Source organism: Colossoma macropomum, unplaced genomic scaffold (assembly GCF_904425465.1).
Source record: "Colossoma macropomum unplaced genomic scaffold, Colossoma_macropomum, whole genome shotgun sequence".
In the NCBI taxonomy this organism is placed as follows: Eukaryota; Metazoa; Chordata; class Actinopteri; order Characiformes; family Serrasalmidae; genus Colossoma; species Colossoma macropomum.
This window is the reverse complement of record NW_023495723.1, coordinates 265,001-278,781: the sequence shown is the minus strand read 5'-3', so window position 1 is coordinate 278,781 and position 13,781 is coordinate 265,001. Positions and strand designations below refer to the sequence as shown.

The 13,781-nt window shown below is 39.5% G+C and overlaps 1 protein-coding gene across 1 annotated transcript in view; it reads right to left on the bottom strand.

Moving 5' to 3' along the window:
- Window positions 1–2,324: 2,324 nt before the first annotated feature.
- Window positions 2,325–13,781, bottom strand: part of LOC118802856 — a 13,218-nt gene continuing 1,761 nt past the window's right edge. Inside the window, exons 2-6 of the mRNA XM_036563277.1 lie at window positions 9,772–9,818; window positions 8,926–9,276; window positions 6,923–7,198; window positions 6,605–6,655; window positions 2,325–4,817 (exon numbers count right to left, since the gene is read on the bottom strand). Of these exons, the coding sequence (XP_036419170.1) occupies window positions 4,738–4,817; window positions 6,605–6,655; window positions 6,923–7,198; window positions 8,926–9,276; window positions 9,772–9,818 (805 nt within the window). The 3' untranslated portion in view covers window positions 2,325–4,737. The remainder of the gene's footprint in view (window positions 4,818–6,604; window positions 6,656–6,922; window positions 7,199–8,925; window positions 9,277–9,771; window positions 9,819–13,781) is intronic.

The window sequence follows — 13,781 nt, the reverse complement described above, 5'->3', positions numbered from 1 at the left end:
TCTACCTGACACCGTGCAGTGTTTGAAACAGTTCTAATGATCTCAGTTTTGAGATCAATGGCTGTTTTGATGATCAATGGCTGTTAATCAATGATTTAATGACTAATGACTAATGATCTCAGTTCTGAGAGTTTGCTGTTGGGACCACTGTGTTTACAACCATGAAGCACAATGATGTAAAATAGTATAGTATAGTAATGAAAGTATATATATGATTTGGGAATTTATACCAGTGGTTCACAGTTTCAGTTGTGAAGTCCCCTTTGCACTGAGGTGTCAAACCACCCTTGTATTTAGAGGAACAGGGGAAGTCCAAGAATGAAACAAGAAAACAAATCTTTACTAAAAATACACTGACTGTAAAGTGTCCTGACTTACCTTTTAAAACAACAAAGCTGTGAAAAGTGTTCTTTGGAGCGATTCTATAGAAGAATACTTGATCTGTGGTTATACGATACCGAGGCCACAGATTAGTTAGAACAAAGCTGGATTAGTTCTTTAAATAATCATCCATTAAAAGGTTTGTAAACTCTTATTCTCCAGGGTATATTTTGGTTTGTCCATCTGAATTTACATGACCAAATCGTAAGGCAAATTATTCAGTAACTGCATGAAATAAATGTAAATTTTTATTTTATTTATTTATTTTTTTTTGTAAAAGCTCTCCTCAAATTAACAGAACATGTTTTATGATACACATATTGCTATATGCTTACAATTTACTGCTGAAAGCCAAAAATCTTTGTATTACTTTATAAAAGTCATTTTTACAGAGCAGATCACTGAAGAGACGCCGATCTGTTTATAGTTTATAGCCCAGATTTGTGGAAAAATGTGCAAGCAAAAAAGTTCAGCTTCTTTTATTATAAGGGTTTAAAAGTACATCACCCATCTATTTGACGGGAAAGAAGACAGTTACAGCTCTCATACGACCCCCACCTTTAGAATGTAGCTTATGAAATATGAAAGTTATGAAGAATATGACGAAGTGCGTTCAGGAATCACCAGTGGTCTCAAGGAGTTGAAAAGGTTAAGGGAACCAAAGTGGGTTCTTCTATTGTAGTGGTCAGTAATGCTCCTCCTGGAAATCTACAGTGAAAAATGTGCTGCAATTAATTAATTTGATTCAGACGTCTCCATCATTTCCTCTTAAGTACGTTATCTCACACTGACACAGTTGTTGCTAAAAGTGGAAATGACTGAAGACGAGGACTGAAACCCAGACATTACGTATCTTAATGCATTGGCTTCACCACTTTCAAACGTTTCCTCGAGGAAGCCCAGTATTTATAGGCATTATTGTCCAGTACCTGGTTGATCTGATCAATAACTCATTCCATTAAATCAAATGGAAATCAACCTATCCATCTGGCATCACAGAGACGTCTAAAACCAAACTTTGCTCTTCAAAGTGGCTCACAAGTTTCACAAGAGCTCCTTTTTTTCAAAAGAAGAAACACACTCACTGCCAAGATTTTAATCAGTGTATATATTTTAATCATTGCATACATTCATTTCATGGTTCTTGGGTCAAAACCTCATATCTCCAAAATAGTAACTTTACAGGAGAAGGAAAAAACATACTCTACTTTAAGTGTAAGTCAATGGAACCAGAATATTTTCAAGTCATTTTGGGTCGTTTCTTTTGGTCCCTTCATCATGACATTTACACACAATGTAAAGGGCAACAGGTGTTTTCAAATTATGTCAAAAACTGAAAAACGGTCAAAAATGGAGACACAAGGTTTGGTTCTGACGGCAGCGATATACATATATACATATGCGTGTGTGTGTGTACAAACGGCATTTTTTAACATTTTTGCATAATTTAAAAACTCTAAACTTTTATTATTCTTTTATTTATCTTTTAGAATAGTACATTTATAATACATTTTGCAAGAATAAATAAATAATTTTATTTGTCTTTTGACTCTTGTTTTTATTCTGTGTTTATGTATTTTATGCACAGTAATTCCCTATTTTACTTTCAGTTTCACTCTGTGTAGATATAAGAGAAGTGCATTCAGGCAAACCAGTTATTCCTAAAGTCACATGCTTATTAATGCTATTCATTGTGGAACACAAATGGAATTAGGTTAATCAGGCTAATGAAGGACGTCTGACAGCAGTAATCAGTTGGATCAGGTTGGAGCTGAAGCCTGCAGGACTGTAGATCTATACGATCTACAGCATCACTCAAATAGAACCCTTTAGCTCCTTTACCTTGTAGTGTAGCATACTTTAGCTCATGGCGCCACCTGGTGGTGTGCAGGTGAAACCGATCTTCAGATCACAGATTTCTGTGTTTCTTTTTGTTCTTCTATTTTTAAAGGAGCCGTGTATTGATTGTTGACGCATTCTTTAAGATTCAAGACGAGCACGTAATTAGACAGTATTTAGTAACACATTTTTATTTTATACCATATTTATTCACACACCAGAAAATCATTTCAAACAGCAATCATGCAATAATAATTAATAAGAAGATGTAAACAGAATTAAATGAACAAAGTAAAGTATTTTTATGAGAAATATAATAACAAAGAGAAAACTGGATATAATTAGATGAGTTTGAATCCATATTGCACAAGTTGTATTTAATAGAAAAGAACGCTGTTGACCTGGTAATGTTTGGGTGGTGGACCATTCTCAGCACTGCAGTGACCCTGATGTGGTAGTAGCACGGTACTGTGTGAAAGTGTTATGAAAGTTATATTCATGTAAGATATTGTGTAAATATTTACATGTAAATTCATGTAAATATTGCGGTTTCACTCTGAGTGCAGCACGTTGTCAACAGTTCTTCTGATAGTTTAATTAGACACTAAATACAGACTAAATACCTGAATACAGACTTAACTGAGTCTCTTTAACAGAGAATTGTAGTTTAATCTAGTTATCGGCTGCAGCCACCCCGGCTAGGAAAGCCAGCACAGATCGGTGCGGCCGGTCGCCAGCAAAACCGCATGTGTGGTGTTTTGGATGTTGGTATGCTTGTCAACCACAGCATGACCATACTGGTTAACCAGCTAAACCAGCAAAAGACCAGCACAAGCCAACTGAGACTAGCATGGAATTCACACTGGTCTGTGCTGCTTTTTCAACAGGACTTTGCTTCGTACAAATGTAAAACTCTACTAAAACACCTGTGATGTTCAACAAGCTTCAAATAACGAGCTTTTCATTACAGGAAAAGTCTGAAGGACAGAACTGAAGTGCTACATACAGGAAATGCAGTGTGTAAAGGACAACAGCCTGAAACGGTTGTAGTTTGTACAGCAAGTATGCTAGCTAGCTAGCGGAGTAACTGATCAAGCTGAAGTTTTATTAAGTTTAAAATTAATGTGATCTGTCACTTAATAAAGCTTCAGCTAGATTAGCTGACATCAGCTAAATAAGCTATTGTGCTAGCTAGCATACTTGCTATCCAAACTAGCCAACAGGTTCCAGTTGTTTTGCCTCTTTGCTTAAAAAGCCACATTTACTGCATGTAGTGCTTCATTCTGTCCGTCAGGCTGAAGCTCTTTCTGCAGTGAAAGTTGGGTGGAAAACGAAAGGTTTTATTCAAATCTCGGTTTTGTTTGTAGGTTTTCTCAGTCTTTAGTCGTACATCTGTGAAGTTTAGGGCGTCTGGATCACATCACAGTCAAAACATGTTTTACTGTTTCAAAATAGCTGAGGGAAATCAGTAAGCTGTGATGTTGGATGAGTAACAGAGGCTTAGCAGTTAGCATTCAGATGAGCTAATGCTAACAGTACACCTAACCGCTGGTGAGGACTTGTTTTCTTATATTCTAGGTCTTTCTACTCAGTGGACGATGTGTCAGCATGCTAGTTGGTCAGAGAAATGTATTTTCATTGTTTCTGGACCGAGCTAACGTCAGCTAGTAGTTACAGTAGTTAGCAATACAGCTGCGCTAGCTCTGCCTTCTCAGTCACGTCTTTAACAATGTTTCCTTCATAATGCGCACGTGTGTTGTAGCAGCCAAGTTCAGTATTTTATACTAAAAATATGAGCACACTTTACAGTTTAGTTAACACAAAAATTAGCATTTCTCTGAATTGCCTGTATATTTCTCAGGTTTTTCATGACGCAGCCTGATGATTTCAGTATTCAAACATTGGCACAGTACCCAGGTACCCGTGCACATGCCCAGTGCTGGTCTGAACTTATTTGAATGAATTTATTGTTAAAGAATGCAAACGTTGAGCTGGTGTTTGTGTGTATTAGGCACAGCGGTGCTGCTGGAGTTTTCAGTCATTATCATTGCAAGGTTGAGAGTCGTCCACCACCCAAACATCAGTACCTGACCATCTGTGCAGGCCTAGCAGGTATATTGCTAAATGAAACGCTATAATTAGAGCTTTTCACAAAATAAAACCCACAGAGACCAAACGAAAGCTAGTATGCTAGTCAGCCACATGCTCAATTAGATGGGGTCCATATTGGGACCCCTGGAGCTAACAAGGGTTACATGCTTTGCTCAAGAGCACAAAGGCAGTGGTCAGAGGAAGGTCAGGGACATTAGACTCGGCGAATCTCTACTACTCACTGCCCCTAGTACCTTAGCTGGTATTGGCACCACTAACCCTGAGGTTCAGGGTGTGGACCCCCGTCCCACTGAGCCACTGCCTCACCCACTCGTTCTGATTTTCATCAGCAGTCGATCAGCTCCACCCACCGTGACTCGACCAGGCAGAGCTGCATTAGCAGTCAACTCAGACTGCAGCTCTGTCTCAGAGGAGATTCAGTATGAGAGTGGAGAGCAGCAGGGAAGCAGTGACACAGAGAGCAGGACTGTTCACCCTGGCACTGCCTACAGAGAGAGAGAGAGGGAGATAGAGAGAGAGAAAGAGAGAGAGAGAGAAAGGGGGAGAGAGACAGAGAGAGAGAGAGAGAGAGAGAGAGAGAGAGGGAGAGAGACAGAGAGAGAGAAAAAAGGGGAGAGAGAGAGAGAGAGAGAGAGGGGGGGGGAGAGAGACAGAGAGAAAGGGGGAGAGAGACAGAGAGAGAGAGACAGAGAGAGAGAGAGAGAGAGAGAGAGAGAGAGAGAGAGAGAGAAAACATTCCGGTTAAATGCTTCCCACATGTCATGCATATTTCCCAACAATGACTATTTGCAAAATTCTGAGAAAGTCCCGATTCTGACAAGTTAGTGAGTGCGTTAACATGCACTCAATAATCGGACCATAATCAGATTTCTGCAGTTATCTGATTATTCAAATGGTCATGTAAACAGCACACTCTGATTTCTTAGATCGGAGTAAGGTCTAGAAATCTGATTAAGAAATTCAATAAAGAGGCTGGCATTTAGCTCAGTAATCAGATTTCTCAGTGCTGTAAACTCTTACTCTGATTTCTTTCCATTTCTCAGTCTGTATATGTCTGAAAACAGACTGCAGCACCGGAAATAAGTGAGCAGCGTCGCTGCAAAACGCAGTAAAACACTTTTGGAGCGACACTGAAACCAAATACATGCTTGATGAAATGAAGGATTTAAATATTCTTCATCTTCTAGATGATGTTTGTTCATATATTCAGGTAAAGCGGCGCGATGTTTAAAAAAAGCCTCAGCATGAAGTTTGAGTTTTATATCACGATTAACTTCACGTCTTCTTCTGTGAGTTTATTGGCTGGTTGTAAAGCAGAAATCTGATTACTGTGTGACTCGTAGATCAGGAGTTTCCCATTATCTGATTACTCAAGTGCATGTAAACGAGTTGATCAGATTACTGACAAAATCTGATTAATGAAACGCAGGAAATCTTTGATCCACTGGACGTCAACGTGGCAGATTTTCATGTCTAATGACGAGGTGGTTTTAGTGAAGGACACCGCCCCTTCAGATGAGCTAATGCTAAATCTAACTCTGGAGCTAGCCAGAGCAATGTGAGATGGTCATCTTTTACAGATCTTTGGCAGACAATGGCATACATACAACTGCATTAATATTTATCTTCACACAGAATGTTTTACAATCCTGTTTAATCTGACTGATTTCACAAGCAGCTATCAGCAGCTAAGTTAAGAAACACTTAGTAGACCTTAAAATCCTCCTGCAACGATTAACAGAGAGCCTCATAAAGAGCCTCAGCACTGCAGAGTTTAGAGTTCTCCAGCTCTAGATTTCATCATTCAGATGTTGAATTAAAGATCTTGATTTAAATCCAGTGGTAGATCTGTGAAATCACTAATCTGGGCTGTGGCTCTGTATAACAAAGTAACTGTAGGCCCAGACAGACGTCCCTAAATGATGACCTTTTGTTGCCCTAAAGCTAAACAGTAAAAACTGCATATTCTCACACTCGGAACAAAACCTCCAATCTCTAAACTGGTAATTTTACAGCAGAAGAAAAACATTCTTAACTTCTAATTGAGGTTAATGTGGTAAGTTTTCTTTAGAAGTCATTCATGATGAGAATGGAGGTGATTAAAGAATACGTTTTTGACCACATTTTAAAATGATAAGCAGCAACATTGTTTTTGTATATGAAAAAAAATTATATATATAACTTGTGCATGAATAGTAGAAATGTGACTATTTTGTAGATGTTCTGTAGATTTTGTCACATATCAATCATTTACTTTTATACAGTTACTTACTGAAAGCGCTCTGCTTTTCAAGAATATCTGTTGCTTTGGTTGGGGCAGGATCTATAAGGGAAAAAGAAACAGTTAAAAATAGAGATTCTAGTTAAGTTAAATTTGATAAAATGCTTCAAAATCGTAATTAAATGTAAATCAGAACTTTCCCTTTGTTTACAGTAATATACTAAGATTATTGCAATTTTATTTAGAGTTGCAACATACTGCAGTATATTTCTTTGATAAGGCCTAACAACTTGAGAAGTGGTTCGAATTGAAATCTACCAACTTATGATAATTCGTGTTGTACAATATTCTTGATCTCTATGGCTTTACCTGTGACTGAGACCCTCACTGTGCTCAGTGCCAGCCCATCGGCATCCAGCACCTTGTAGATCCCGCTGTCTCTGGCTCTGATCCTCCTGACCACCAGCTTCCCCTCGACCTCCTCCACTCGGGATGTACCGTTCTTGTTTCTCTCTTTACTTCGCTGCCACAGCTCGATCCACCCAGGGCCCTCACTGCTCTCGAACACCAGCGTCTCAGCATGGCTTGTGTACGTTTCCAAGAACAGGTCTTTTCCGCTCTCCACTGAACACCTAAGCTTATGATCTGCAGAGAGAAGGAGGATGAATTTACCTCAGTTACACCTGTTTACATGAAAGGCTTGTATGCTTACCGTTTAACTGCATGAATTCCAGGCTTAGTAAGGAGTTATTAATCGTAACATTATTTAACCAGTAACTGTTATACAACTAATATGAAAGGTATTTAGACATCAGAGAGAAGATGGAAAGTTTGGGCCCCCGAAGAGTTTTTAACATCCATTATATTACACTAGAGATCAAGTGGAAAAAAAAGGTTAGGTCAAGCCAACATACTTCATATCCTCTTTGAGTGAACTCAAGTTGAGGGAATAGGAGTTCAGGTTGAGGTAACTCAAAAAGCTCTGAAGTAAGTTGCCTTAAATTTTTAAGATGACCCAACTTTTCTTTTTTCACAGTGTGCCAGTTAGTCCTGGTAAAGTTGGGTGTTAATGTAGCAGTGCCAGCTAAATTAATTTAGCAGTACTAGTTAAATTTTGTAGAATGAGTTGGGCCTGGTCCACTTAGGTCTCAAATTTAATAGAACTAGTTAAATTTATCAATGCCTTCTGGGCCTGTTCAGGTCAGATCTCAAAATTATCAGTGCCAGTTAAAATGAGCTATACTAGTCACTCCTGCTCAGGTCAGTTGGGCCTGGTTGGGTCAGCTCTCAAATTTAGTAGTACCAGACAATTTTTGCTCTACCAATTAGGCTTGGTTGGGTCAGGTGTCAAACTTAGCAGTACCAGTCAAATTAAGGAGTACCAGTCAGTCCTAGGTGGGTCGTGTGTCAAATTGCGGATGTAGATCAGGTTCAGGCTTTAATTTCAATGCCTACGCAGACCCCTATATTACACATTCTGGATACTGAGAGGCACGCAAGTGGCAACTCTGTGTTTACTTTATTACATATGTTCAACTACATCTAGCTTGTACAACCTACCTATAAGGTCCAAATTTCTTATTTTACCAGTCAGCAATGTCCATACATCTTATATCTACCTTTACAGTAATTTAGAGGAGGATTCAGTAGGTTGCCATATCTTGTATGACCAGCAACAATTTTCTTAATTTGGCACCAATATTTTTGGGATGGATTGGCGGAAGGTGAAGTTTCAGGTTGATGGACAATGTGTTGCATATGGTTTTACTTAGCACCTTTTTGAACAGGGTTCTCTGAAGCTCCCAAAAGGGTTCTTCTATTGCTACAAGCTTGATGAACCTTTTTGGCACTATATAGCACCATTTATAGCGCATATCTCCTTCAGCCTGAAGAACACTTTCACCATAAAAACAAACATTTAATTATGCAAAGCGTTCTTTGAGTGTTCATGGTTCTATATACAACCATTTTTTACTAAAGAACCCTTGAAGAACCATCTTTTTCTAAGCAAAACTAAGCACATCCTACACACAAACTTGACATTTTTCTGCAAATTGTAGTGAACAGTTTCAGTTTACCTGCTGATGTTAATGGACTGATAAAGCATAAAACAAAACAGAAGTATGTTCTCTGCTCCTGGAGGTCTACTTTCCAGCAGACTGTAGATCTAACCCCAATCAGCCCCACCTGAACCATCTAATTTTTGGTTTCAGAGATCCATTATTAGCTGAAGGAGGTGGTTCAGATGTGGGTTGGAGGTGAAACCTTTAGGAAGGTAGATCTTCAGGAAGAGGATTGGTGACCACTGCTGGGGGCTCAAACTTTTGTATATGATTGCCATGCACCTAAAATAAGACAAAACAAGTCCTCACCAAATACCAAAAGCTGGACGCTCTGGAGGAAAATCCTTTTCTTGATCCTTGACTGACCAACTACCAGATAGCTCTCGTAGATCCCCGCGTCACCGAACTGGACGTCTGTGAAAAACAGTGAGCAGTTTCCTTCTTCCAGCATCTCCTTAGGGACATCCACCCGATTCCTAAAGGCCTCTCCCTGAAAGCTCCGCTCTCCGATCCGCTCAAACACGGTGTCGGTCACGGTTTCCCACTGGATATACGGTAACTGGGATGAAGCGTCCACATGTGACTTCCATGTACAGGGCAGGACAGCCTGGAGCCCAACTCCTGACCATGTGTGAACAACTGAGGAGAGTGGAGATGAGCCTGTGGGAAGAAAGAGAACAGTTAACAATCAACACCAGACATTTACATAGCAAGCTGTGATTGACAGTAACTAGCTACATTTGCTCCGTCCAGTTTACCTAAGTGAAATGGTAAAAGATTTGAATTTGGGTTTAATTTCATTCTATTGTGTTGGTTCAGCTCCTGGACTGCTCCCTCCTCTCACTTTGGAGCTTTATTACCAAAAGGATCCAAAAAGAGAAGAATAGAGTCTAACAAACCTCAGTTCCTATGCTGAGGAGCTGGATGGACTAAGACATTCTACTAGAGTTCCACAGAGCAGTGGTTCTCAAACTGAACCTCAAGGACTCCCAGGGTGTCTAGATTTGGCTCATCGTGAGAAAAAATCTGAATTGTTTGGGGTCCCTGAGAACTGGAATGAGAACCACTGCTAAAAGGAACTCCGTCTTATATTTATTACAAGCAAGTCAGGACAACTGTAAATGTACAGGCTACATACAGAGCAGGTTGACTCACCAACATAGGAGATAAGCCAAAGCCACATGATGGAGTACAGACATGTCCTGAGAAAGACCAAGATTACATTAAAACTACTTCTGCACATAAAACACAACTTTTTCAAGTGGCAAACATGCAATATTGTATCATTCTGTTAGTTGATTGCAAACTTTTGCAAGCAACATAAATAGCCAAGCTGACTGGACAGTTGTGTCTTAGTAACTTGTAGCAAAGGTCAAAAGCATTATTTTGTCCTTTGCTTCATCACATGTGCTGTTTAAAGTTAAAGTTTCAATCCCTGAATGAGACTGTAAAACCCTTCAAACTCCTGTGAGGTGCAAAGGATATCTTTGTCATTTGAAGACATTCTGCTGCTTATGTTTTTATCACGCTCTAACAACATTACAAAATCCCCCAAAAATAAAAAGTCAGTGTCAGGTGTTCATAGTTTATGCAGACAATTACAGGCCACCCACAAGATTGTTTCATTAAACAGTGAAGGTTTCATCATGTGATCAAGTCATCATGCTAAAAAATGTTTTAATCCATCTTTATTTAATTATAAATGAATCATTAAAAACAAATGTCATAAAAAAAAATAACAGTAGGTAATCAGACTGCATTACTTTAATACAGTAATCATGTGGATTAGGTTTACAGAGTCCATTTTAATCAGGTAGTCAGTAATCTGTACCATGTATGTTTCACTCTCTTCTTGAGGTACCACTACTAGGGGTGTCAGTCAAGACCTGGAGATGTTGTCGCAGAGGTTTGTGGTGTGAATGTAAGATGGCATGGAGCACCAGTTCTTTTTGGACAGCAACATCAAACTGGGTGTAGGCACACAGTGTCTAGTAGCGAAGGTTCGTCAGGAAGTCCTCCTCAGTTCCTCAATTCAACTTCCCAGTTTTTGGAATCCATTGCTCCTAATGGAATGTAGATTCTTCAGGGAAATTGGGTGCCAAGTGTCTCATCCCAGTCTTTGGGCCCAGCCCTCAATCCAGACCTGGAGGCCAGTCCTCAACCCAGTCCTGTAGACCAGTCCTCAACCCAGTCTCTGGGCTCAGTCCTCAACCCAATCTTTGGGCCCAGTCCTCAACCCAGTCCTGGAGGCCAAACCTCAACCCAGTCTTTGGGCTCAGTGCTCAACCCAGTCCTGGAGGCTAGTCCTCAACCCAGTCTTTGGGTCCAGTCCTCAACACAGACCTGGAGGGCAGTCCTCAACCCATTCTTTGGGCCCAGTCCTCAACCCAGTCCTGGAGACCAGTCCTCAACCCAGTCTTGGAAGCCAGTCCTCAACCCAGTCTTTGGGCTCAGTCCTCAACCAGTCCTGGAGACAAGTCCTCAACCCAGTCTTTGGGCTCAGTCCTCAACTCAGTCCTGGGGACCAGTCTTCAACCCAGTTCTTGGTACAGGTCCTCAACCCAGACCTGAGGTCCATTTCTAAACCCAGTCCTGGGGACCAATCTTCAACCCAGTCCTGAGGTCCATTTCTAAACCCAGTCCTGGGGACCAATCTTCAACCCAGTCCTGAGGTCCATTTCTCAACCCAGTCCTGGGGACCAATCTTCAACCCAGTCCTGGGGACCACAAGGACAGAGTGCAGAAAGTCTCGACACTATTACCCCAAGGTTTCTTGCAGAGCTTGCATCCCATATTGAGCAGTAAGCCAGTGAATGTCCTCTGTTTCTGACTTCCACACCCAGAGACACTGCTCATCCTGCAAGAGACGCCACTGATCTTTCACGTTTATCGAGTTAAAGCAGTCAGCATTAAACAATCAAGTGTATAATTGCTTCATCTTCTGTGTAATGTGGACATTCTTTCACCGCATCAGTGATCTGTCCCCAGTTATTAACTGAACTATAGTCTATTTTTCATGATGATCACAAACATAAAAAAGATGCAAAATTGTGGTGCTGACAAATATTTAGAATATTTTTGTGACAGTACAGGGCTAACCCAGCACAGATGAGGTTGGGAAATGGCAAATATAGCACAATGAACAATTAATAACTTAAACACAAACAGATAAACAAACAAATAAATAAATAAATTAATTAATTAATTAATATTGGTTTTATGTTACATATAGCCCTGCGATGGACTGGTGATCTGTCCAGGGTGTATCCTGCCTTTCGCCCAATGACTGCTGGGATAGGCTCCAGCTCCCCCCACAACCCAGAAAGATAAGCAGCTTAGAAAATGTGTGTGTGTTACATATATGTGTTTTACATAAATCAGTACATAACATATAATTATACATCATTAGATATAATAATAATAATAATAATAATAATAATAATAATAATAACAATAATAATAATAATAATAATATTTTTTGGCCACCAAAATAGCAAATGGGGAAAAAATGAGCTTGCAGCCAATTAAATTAGCAATATACTGGCATTATACCGCTAAACTATGCTTGCACAAAAAAGGCCCCTAATGTTGAATATGTTAAGATTTTATGTCTGTACTGCATGATTTACTCTCTTTATCTTTGTCTTTACTAACTTCACTGTCGAATGTTCCTACTGACCTACAGAATCCATGAACATGATTAGCCTATTGATCTGTCTATAAATCACTGCACAAATCACAATAATTTACTTTCAGGTTTTCATTGTTTTCTATTTTCATATTTTAAAATAACAACAAAAAAATGTGTGTAATGATATTTCATATCACATCTTTCCTCTTTTCTTAGTTCATGTTTGTAAAGCACCTATTCACTCCACACTTCCTCTAACTGCCTGTGTCTTGTTTGTTGACTTCCCAGTTCTGCCACACTGAGCTCCACTAACTGATTTCAGTTTCTTTTTTGCTGTGGAAATTCTTCACATTTTATTGTTTCCTGTTCTAATGCACACCGAATTTTAACCTCGTGACGTCTGAATTTTATGAATGTCTCCCAAATGACAGTTAATTCTTTATTAGTTGGGTCCACATTCGTGTCCCACTTATACTGAAACTAATAAAAGACATTTTTACACACAGATAAAGTGTCCTTCACAACAACCCATATGCATGTGATAAACCAAGACACATAAAACCAATCAGTACTTAGAAAATGTTATTTTTACCTGTTCCAGCTCACTATTACTACTCCTTACCTTGAAATATAACCCTTACATATTTAAAAAAATCAGATTATTCTCGCATTAATGTGTGAATCTATTTAACATCTCGCACTTGAAACGTTCTGTGACATGAGTCGTCCATTACAGGTTATGAAAAATGCTCATTTAGTCCCTAAACATTCACTCAGTCCTGTTACCTGAACACATTCACATCTATGAAATATCTGGAATGTTCCACAAATCACATGTTCAACAGGAATTTGCGCTGTTTACATTTTCTGAAAACCAGGGGAAGAAAAGGACATGTTCTCATTTTTTTTTTTGGGGTGATATTTTTCAACCCCTTTCATGCTCAACCCTTCTACTAAAATTGTAGATTGAAAGTAAATTATTCATTAAAGAACATTTAATGTCCCACCTCATTAGCACCCAGATAGCAAGAGGATAGGGGACCACTGTTGTCTGCTGACGGCAAAGCTGGCGGCCCACTGCCTTTTTACTCAGCATTTTCCGGGTGGGTGGCCCACCGGTGAGTGTCAGACAAATTGCCAATTTTCATCACTCATTTTCATTTACAGTCCAATTTACTCATTTTCCTTTCTTCCTTTCTTTCGTTATCCTTTGTAAATTAGCTTAGTAAATAATTTTAATCTAGCACAGTGTCAGCAACAACATTTTCAACATCAGGCCTAGTCATTTTTTTCCTTAGTTGTTTATAATATTTGTCTTATTTTCCAAAATAAAAGTCTGTGTGTATTGAAAATCTGTTTGAGGAGATTAAAAACTAGTTAGAGCTTGTACGCAGGACAATAATCTGGGTGGTCCAAGGGTGGACCAGCAGAGGCAGCCAGTCAGTGGGGTGCCAACTATATCAAGCCAGTGTGCCGATATGTGCTCTCTCTCTGGGGCATGGATGCTAGGCAACAACATTTCACGTACACGCTC